General features: G+C 42.1%; 1 protein-coding gene across 1 annotated transcript in view; it reads left to right on the top strand.

Moving 5' to 3' along the window:
• Nucleotides 1-1626: 1626 nt before the first annotated feature.
• Nucleotides 1627-10293, top strand: part of LOC115170527 (RNA binding protein fox-1 homolog 1-like) — a 33965-nt gene continuing 25298 nt past the window's right edge. Inside the window, exons 1-2 of the mRNA XM_029726742.1 lie at nucleotides 1627-1727; nucleotides 2639-2678. Of these exons, the coding sequence (XP_029582602.1) occupies nucleotides 1627-1727; nucleotides 2639-2678 (141 nt within the window). The remainder of the gene's footprint in view (nucleotides 1728-2638; nucleotides 2679-10293) is intronic.

Below are 10293 nucleotides of genomic sequence, written 5' to 3'. Positions count from 1 at the left end.
CCCTACTCCCTCTTCCCTCGTGCCCCCCACACCCTCTCCCTCTTCCCCGTGCCCCCACACCCTCTCCCTCTTCCCCGTGCACCCCACACCCTCTCCCTCTTCCCCGTGCCCCCCAAACCCTGTCCCTCTTCCCCGTGCCCCCCATCCCCTAGAGGATGATAGCTCTAACAGGGGGAGGCTGTATGAGACGTCAAATATGATTCTGATTATAATTTTTCAGTCTTTTTTTCTCTCTCTTCATAATTGCAAGCATCTGGTGTCTAAGGAGGCTGAAAGTTCATTTGCTAAACTTAACAAATGAAACAACCCCCCCCCCCAAAAAAAAAACAGATGAACAACCCTTTGCCCCCCTATATGATTTTAGACACTCTAGCGGAGTCCTGACATAGAGATAGGTGACATAGATAGTATTTCCATTAACTCTGGTCCACTCCCTTAATTGCTCTCATGAAAGCCCTATCTGGAGTCATTCATGCAGAGCTGGGTGTATTTCTATTACAAATGGCTGTCTGAGGGAGATGAGCGGACTGGAAATGAAATACTGGGACCAACTAGGGACAGACACAAATGCACACGCTCACACACACACACACACATACACACACACCAGTCCCGGGGAGCAGTCTAATGACTCTGTCCGAAGCAGAATGCTCTTTCCATGTTGTGACATTTCAGGTGTTATTGATTATCAGAGATCGACCAAACAGTCTAAAGCACATCTAATTGCTGCTGAGACACAGACACATAAAACACACACACAACACACACATACAACACACACACACACATACACCACACACACACAACACACACATAAAACACACACAACACACACAAGCACACATACGATACCCAGAAACTCTCAGTTTTATCTGGGTGAGAGCTTGTCTTAGTCACAGTGTCATAACAGAGATAGAGAGAGATAACAGATGGACCTGAGAAAAATACTAAATGCAAATGTCATAATCATCATCATCATAATCATGAGGTCCTGTGTGGCTCAGTCGGTAGAGCTTGGTGCTTGGAGCTTGGCGCTTGGCGCCTGGAGCCTGGAGCCTGGAGCCTGGAGCCTGGAGCTTGGAGCTTGGCGCCTGGAGCTTGGAGCCTGGAGCCTGGCGCCTGGAGCCTGGAGCTTGGCGCCTGGAGCTTGGAGCTTGGAGCTTGGAGCCTGGAGCTTGGTGTTTGGAGTTTGGAGCTTGGAGCTTGGAGCTTGGAGCTTGGAGTTTGGAGTTTGGAGCTTGGAGCTTGGAGCTTGGAGCTTGGAGCTTGGAGCTTGGAGCTTGGAGCTTGGAGCTTGGAGTTTGGAGTTTGGAGCTTGGAGTTTGGAGCTTGGAGCTTGGAGTTTGGAGCTTGGAGTTTTGAGCTTGGAGTTTGGAGTTTGTAGCTTGGAGCTTGGAGCTTGGAGCTTGGAGCTTGGCGTATGAGGTGCTTAGGATAAAAGTGTCTGTTAAATGGAACATATGATTATTTGTCATCGAGGAGTTGTTTCAACAGTCTGATCAGAATGTGGTAGGAAGATGAGGTATTCAGCAGTGACAGTTGTGACATCACCAACCTTTAGGACTGTTCATTAGTTCAACTAACTATTTTCTGATTCACACTTTGACTCCTTGTGTGGGGTCCGAGATGCACTTTCTGGACCTCCCCAGCCTCCTTACCACCTCAGAGAAAGAGAAAGACTGGATGGATCCCAAATCACCCCCTTCCCCTTGGCCCTCCATTTACGTGTTCACGCTCACTTCCTCCTTTTGCACAAGTGTCCCAAAGGGACGTAAAACTATAGAGGGTGTAGGGGCTAATTAGCCCCACCGGTAGTCACTTCTACTGAGCCTGCAATGCTGCCTGCTTCAGAGAGAAGGGAATCCCATAAGGCACGTGTTATTTTTTAGTTTGCCCAATTTCACACAAAATAATAGAGGCTTGTCAAATTATATGACATTTGCATTTGTTTATGTCCGATGTCCTGACTTAACACATATAAAAGATGAAATACCTCTCAGATGAAATGTTTACTGTTATATTTTGTTAAACGACAGGGGGGGATTTGTTCATTTTAATTTCTTGCTTGTTTTATTATATTAAATGTGGATCATGAATTGCACCATTGAAATCCGGAGTGATGGTGCTTTCAAGTCAACTGGGAACTCTGAAAAAAAGGTCAAATTGAGTGATTTTCAGATCGGAGCTCTAGAAAGATTCCTGAGTTTCCTACTTTGAATTCCGAGTTGGATGACCGTTGAAAAAAAAATCTCAGTTGTCTTAAACACACTGAAGTCAGACGTCGGAGATTTCCGAGTTCCCAGTTGTCTTGAATACGGCATGAGTACCGAAGTTGATAGGTTTATTGATCCCCTCACCCTCTGAGTTTCGTCAGCAACATGTGACAACAGAGGACCCGCCAAGCGAGTGGGTAGGGGCAAGGCGGTGGTTTGGGATTCCCAAAGAGAGACAGAGTAGGGGAGGAGAGTGCCAGCAGAACTCCCCTGTTTGGCTCCACCCATCTCATGTCTGGTGGTTTTTGATTGGACAAACTAACCTCTACACAGACAGACAGGGTTGGTGTCTAGATGGTGCCTGCATGTCAACTTGCACTAATATGGATGTTTGTTTTGTTTGTTTGTGTTTGCATCCTTTGCAGTGTTGTTTACCAGGATGGATTTTATGGTGCAGATATTTATGTAAGTATTATTACCACTGAATGACGTTGAGGTCCGTAACAGAGATAGCTGTGTTTCTACTTACCACTAAGGACATATGACATTTACATGTGCCTGTATTCATGATGCTTGGTTGTATGCTGAGCCATGTATTTAGAGAGTTGCAGAGCCAGGTATTTAGAGAGTTGCAGAGCCAGGTATTTAGAGAGTTGCAGAGCCAGGTATTTAGAGAGTTGCTGACCCATGTATTTAGAGAGTTGCTGACCCATGTATTTAGAGAGTTGCAGAGCCAGGTATTTAGAGTTGCAGAGCCAGGTATTTAGAGAGTTGCCGAGCCAGGTATTTAGAGAGTTGCCGAGCCAGGTATTTAGAGAGTTGCCGAGCCAGGTATTTAGAGAGTTGCCGAGCCAGGTATTTAGAGAGTTGCCGAGCCAGGTATTTAGAGAGTTGACGAGCCAGGTATTTAGAGAGTTGCCGAGCCATGTATTTAGAAAGTTGCCGAGCCATGTATTTAGAGAGTTGCCGAGCCATGTATTTAGAGAGTTGCCGAGCCAGGTATTTAGAGAGTTGCCGAGCCAGGTATTTAGAGAGTTGCCGAGCCATGTATTTAGAAAGTTGCCGAGCCATGTATTTAGAGAGTTGCAGAGTCAGGTATTTAGAGGGTTGCTGAGTCAGGTATTTAGAGGGTTGCTGAGTCAGGTATTTAGAGAGTTGCTGAGTCAGGTATTTAGAGGGTTGCTGAGTCAGGTATTTAGAGAGCTGCAGAGCCAGGTATATAGAGAGTTGCAGAGCCATGTATTTAGAGAGTTGCTGAGTCAGGTATTTAGAGAGTTGCTGAGTCAGGTATTTAGAGGGTTGCTGAGTCAGGTATTTAGAGAGCTGCAGAGCCAGGTATATAGAGAGTTGCAGAGCCAGGTATATAGAGAGTTGCAGAGCCAGGTATATAGAGAGTTGCAGAGCCAGGTATATAGAGAACTGCAGAGCCAGGTATATAGAGAGTTGCAGAGCCAGGTATATAGAGAGTTGCAGAGCCAGGTATATAGAGAGTTGCAGAGCCAGGTATATAGAGAGTTGCAGAGCCAGGTATATAGAGAGTTGCAGAGCCAGGTATATAGAGAGTTGCAGAGCCAGGTATATAGAGAGTTGCAGAGCCAGGTATATAGAGAGTTGCAGAGCCAGGTATATAGAGAGTTGCAGAGCCAGGTATATAGAGAGTTGCAGAGCCAGGTATATAGAGAGTTGCAGAGCCAGGTATATAGAGAGTTGCAGAGCCAGGTATATAGAGAGTTGCAGAGCCAGGTATATAGAGAGTTGCAGAGCCAGGTATATAGAGAGTTGCAGAGCCAGGTATATAGAGAGTTGCAGAGTCAGGTATTTAGAGAGTTGCAGAGCCAGGTATATAGAGAGTTGCAGAGCCAGGTATATAGAGGGCTGGGACATTGAGGTTACTGCATTATGATGCGTTTACATGACACTTAAATGAACAATCTATCGCTCCCCAGCAACACTACATGGGGGATATTTAAACTGTGCTATGTAACTGAATGTCTAAACTGAACAATATTCAACAATCCAGAAGTTGGCCCAACTCTCTAAAATGTCATATATGGTTCGGTTTGGTTGAATGTCGCCCTACAGCAGCTCAATGTAATGTAAACACAACCAGCCATACCAATGTTTATAGACCTACAGCAGCTCAATGTAATGTAAACACAACCAGCCATACCAATGTTTATAGACCTACAGCAGCTCAATGTAATGTAAACACAACCAGCCATACCAATGTTTATAGACCTACAGCAGCTCAATGTAATGTAAACACAACCAGCCATACCAATGTTTATAGCCCTACAGCAGCTCAATGTAACATAACACAACCAGCCATACCAATGTTTATAAACCTACAGCAGCTCAATGTAATGTAAACACAACCAGCCATACCAATGTTTATAGGCCTACAGCAGCTCAATGTAATGTAAACACAACCAGCCATACCAATGTTTATAGACCTACAGCAGCTCAATGTAATGTAAACACAACCAGCCATACCAATGTTTATAGGCCTACAGCAGCTCAATGTAATGTAAACACAACCAACCATACCAATGTTTATAGACCTACAGCAGCTCAATGTAATGTAAACACAACCAACCATACCAATGTTTATAGCCCTACAGCAGCTCAATGTAACATAACACAACCAGCCATACCAATGTTTATAGGCCTACAGCAGCTCAATGTAATGTAAACACAACCAGCCATACCAATGTTTATAGGCCTACAGCAGCTCAATGTAACATAAACACAACCAGCCATACCAATGTTTATAGGCCTACAGCAGCTCAATGTAATGTAAACACAACCAGCCATACCAATGTTTATAGGCCTACAGCAGCTCAATGTAATGTAAACACAACCAGCCATACCAATGTTTATAGACCTACAGCAGCTCAATGTAATGTAAACACAACCAGCCATACCAATGTTTATAGCCCTACAGCAGCTCAATGTAATGTAAACACAACCAGCCATACCAATGTTTATAGACCTACAGCAGCTCAATGTAATGTAAACACAACCAGCCATACCAATGTTTATAGCCCTACAGCAGCTCAATGTAACATAACACAACCAGCCATACCAATGTTTATAGCCCTACAGCAGCTCAATGTAACATAACACAACCAGCCATACCAATGTTTATAGCCCTACAGCAGCTCAATGTAACATAACACAACCAGCCATACCAATGTTTATAAACCTACAGCAGCTCAATGTAATGTAAACACAACCAGCCATACCAATGTTTATAGACCTACAGCAGCTCAATGTAATGTAAACACAACCAGCCATACCAATGTTTATAGACCTACAGCAGCTCAATGTAATGTAAACACAACCAACCATACCAATGTTTATAGGCCTACAGCAGCTCAATGTAACATAAACACAACCAGCCATACCAATGTTTATAGGCCTACAGCAGCTCAATGTAATGTAAACACAACCAGCCATACCAATGTTTATAGGCCTACAGCAGCTCAATGTAATGTAAACACAACCAGCCATACCAATGTTTATAGGCCTACAGCAGCTCAATGTAATGTAAACACAACCAGCCATACCAATGTTTATAGGCCTACAGCAGCTCAATGTAATGTAAACACAACCAGCCATACCAATGTTTATAGGCCTACAGCAGCTCAATGTAATGTAAACACAACCAGCCATACCAATGTTTATAGGCCTACAGCAGCTCAATGTAATGTAAACACAACCAGCCATACCAATGTTTATAGACCTACAGCAGCTCAATGTAATGTAAACACAACCAGCCATACCAATGTTTATAGGCCTACAGCAGCTCAATGTAATGTAAACACAACCAGCCATACCAATGTTTATAGCCCTACAGCAGCTCAATGTAACATAACACAACCAGCCATACCAATGTTTATAGCCCTACAGCAGCTCAATGTAACATAACACAACCAGCCATACCAATGTTTATAGCCCTACAGCAGCTCAATGTAATGTAAACACAACCAGCCATACCAATGTTTATAGCCCTACAGCAGCTCAATGTAATGTAAACACAACCAGCCATACCAATGTTTATAGACCTACAGCAGCTCAATGTAATGTAAACACAACCAGCCATACCAATGTTTATAGACCTACAGCAGCTCAATGTAATGTAAACACAACCAGCCATACCAATGTTTATAGGCCTACAGCAGCTCAATGTAATGTAAACACAACCAGCCATACCAATGTTTATAGGCCTACAGCAGCTCAATGTAATGTAACACAACCAGCCATACCAATGTTTATAGGCCTAACAGCAGCTCAATGTAATGTAAACACACACCAGCCATACCAATGTTTATAGGCCTACAGCAGCTCAATGTAATGTAAACACAACCAGCCATACCAATGTTTATAGACTTACAGCAGCTCAATGTAATGTAAACACAACCAGCCATACCAATGTTTATAGGCCTACAGCAGCTCAATGTAATGTAAACACAACCAGCCATACCAATGTTTATAGGCCCTACAGCAGCTCAATTGTAGAATAACACAACCAGCCATACCAATGTTTATAGCCCTACAGCAGCTCAATGTAACATAACACAACCAGCCATACCAATGTTTATAGCCCTACAGCAGCTCAATGTAATGTAAACACAACCAGCCATACCAATGTTTATAAACCTACAGCAGCTCAATGTAATGTAAACACAACCAGCCATACCAATGTTTATAGACCTACAGCAGCTCAATGTAATGTAAACACAACCAGCCATACCAATGTTTATAGACCTACAGCAGCTCAATGTAATGTAAACACAACCAACCATACCAATGTTTATAGGCCTACAGCAGCTCAATGTAACATAAACACAACCAGCCATACCAATGTTTATAGGCCTACAGCAGCTCAATGTAATGTAAACACAACCAGCCATACCAATGTTTATAGGCCTACAGCAGCTCAATGTAATGTAAACACAACCAGCCATACCAATGTTTATAGGCCTACAGCAGCTCAATGTAATGTAAACACAACCAGCCATACCAATGTTTATAGGCCTACAGCAGCTCAATGTAATGTAAACACAACCAGCCATACCAATGTTTATAGGCCTACAGCAGCTCAATGTAATGTAAACACAACCAGCCATACCAATGTTTATAGACCTACAGCAGCTCAATGTAATGTAAACACAACCAGCCATACCAATGTTTATAGGCCTACAGCAGCTCAATGTAATGTAAACACAACCAGCCATACCAATGTTTATAGACCTACAGCAGCTCAATGTAATGTAAACACAACCAGCCATACCAATGTTTATAGGCCTACAGCAGTTCAATGTAATGTAAACACAACCAGCCATACCAATGTTTATAGACCTACAGCAGCTCAATGTAATGTAAACACAACCAGCCATACCAATGTTTATAGACCTACAGCAGCTCAATGTAATGTAAACACAACCAGCCATACCAATGTTTATAGACCTACAGCAGCTCAATGTAATGTAAACACAACCAGCCATACCAATGTTTATAGACCTACAGCAGCTCAATGTAATGTAAACACAACCAACCATACCAATGTTTATAGACCTACAGCAGCTCAATGTAATGTAAACACAACCAGCCATACCAATGTTTATAGACCTACAGCAGCTCAATGTAATGTAAACACAACCAACCATACCAATGTTTATAGACCTACAGCAGCTCAATGTAATGTAAACACAACCAACCATACCAATGTTTATAGACCTACAGCAGCTCAATGTAATGTAAACACAACCAACCATACCAATGTTTATAGACCTACAGCAGCTCAATGTAATGTAAACACAACCAACCATACCAATGTTTATAGACCTACAGCAGCTCAATGTAATGTAAACACAACCAACCATACCAATGTTTATAGACCTACAGCAGCTCAATGTAATGTAAACACAACCAACCATACCAATGTTTATAGACCTACAGCAGCTCAATGTAATGTAAACACAACCAACCATACCAATGTTTATAGACCTACAGCAGCTCAATGTAATGTAAACACAACCAACCATACCAATGTTTATAGACCTACAGCAGCTCAATGTAACATAAACACAACCAGCCATACCAATGTTTATAGACCTACAGCAGCTCAATGTAATGTAAACACAACCAGCCATACCAATGTTTATAGACCTACAGCAGCTCAATGTAATGTAAACACAACCAGCCATACCAATGTTTATAGACCTACAGCAGCTCAATGTAATGTAAACACAACCAACCATACCAATGTTTATAGACCTACAGCAGCTCAATGTAATGTAAACACAACCAACCATACCAATGTTTATAGACCTACAGCAGCTCAATGTAATGTAAACACAACCAACCATACCAATGTTTATAGGCCTACAGCAGCTCAATGTAATGTAAACACAACCAACCATACCAATGTTTATAGACCTACAGCAGCTCAATGTAATGTAAACACAACCAACCATACCAATGTTTATAGACCTACAGCAGCTCAATGTAATGTAAACACAACCAGCCATACCAATGTTTATAGACCTACAGCAGCTCAATGTAATGTAAACACAACCAGCCATACCAATGTTTATAGAACTACAGCAGCTCAATATAACATAAACACAACCAACCATACCAATGTTTATAGCCCTACAGCAGCTCAATGTAATGTAAACACAACCAGCCATACCAATGTTTATAGACCTACAGCAGCTCAATGTAATGTAAACACAACCAGCCATACCAATGTTTATAGACCTACAGCAGCTCAATGTAATGTAAACACAACCAGCCATACCAATGTTTATAGACCTACAGCAGCTCAATGTAATGTAAACACAACCAGCCATACCAATGTTTATAGACCTACAGCAGCTCAATGTAATGTAAACACAACCAGCCATACCAATGTTTATAGACCTACAGCAGCTCAATATAACATAAACACAACCAGCCATACCAATGTTTATAGGCCTACAGCAGCTCAATGTCATGTAAACACAACCAGCCATACCAATGTTTATAGCCCTACAGCAGCTCAATGTAATGTAAACACAACCAGCCATACCAATGTTTATAGACCTACAGCAGCTCAATGTCATGTAAACACAACCAGCCATACCAATGTTTATAGCCCTACAGCAGCTCAATATAACATAAACACAACCAACCATACCAATGTTTATAGGCCTACAGCAGCTCAATGTAATGTAAACACAACCAGCCATACCAATGTTTATAGACCTACAGCAGCTCAATGTAATGTAAACACAACCAGCCATACCAATGTTTATAGCCCTACAGCAGCTCAATATAACATAAACACAACCAACCATACCAATGTTTATAGGCCTACAGCAGCTCAATGTAATGTAAACACAACCAGCCATACCAATGTTTATAGACCTACAGCAGCTCAATATAACATAAACACAACCAGCCATACCAATGTTTATAGGCCTACAGCAGCTCAATGTCATGTAAACACAACCAGCCATACCAATGTTTATAGCCCTACAGCAGCTCAATGTCATGTAAACACAACCAGCCATACCAATGTTTATAGCCCTACAGCAGCTCAATGTAATGTAAACACAACCAGCCATACCAATGTTTATAAACCTACAGCAGCTCAATGTAATGTAAACACAACCAGCCATACCAATGTTTATAGACCTACAGCAGCTCAATATAACATAAACACAACCAGCCATACCAATGTTTATAGACCTACAGCAGCTCAATGTAACATAACACAACCAGCCATACCAATGTTTATAGCCCTACAGCAGCTCAATGTAACATAACACAACCAGCCATACCAATGTTTATAGCCCTACAGCAGCTCAATGTAATGTAAACACAACCAGCCATACCAATGTTTATAGCCCTACAGCAGCTCAATGTAATGTAAACACAACCAGCCATACCAATGTTTATAGCCCTACAGCAGCTCAATATAACATAAACACAACCAGCCATACCAATGTTTACAGACCTACATAAACTGGATTTGTTTTTTACATGTAAACTCAACGAACCACATGAGGTTGGTGGCACCTTAATTGGG

This window comes from Salmo trutta, chromosome 32 (assembly GCF_901001165.1).
Source record: "Salmo trutta chromosome 32, fSalTru1.1, whole genome shotgun sequence".
Classification (NCBI taxonomy): domain Eukaryota; kingdom Metazoa; phylum Chordata; class Actinopteri; order Salmoniformes; family Salmonidae; genus Salmo; species Salmo trutta.
Note: the sequence above shows the minus strand (reverse complement) of the source record. Positions and strands in the feature narration are given on the sequence as shown.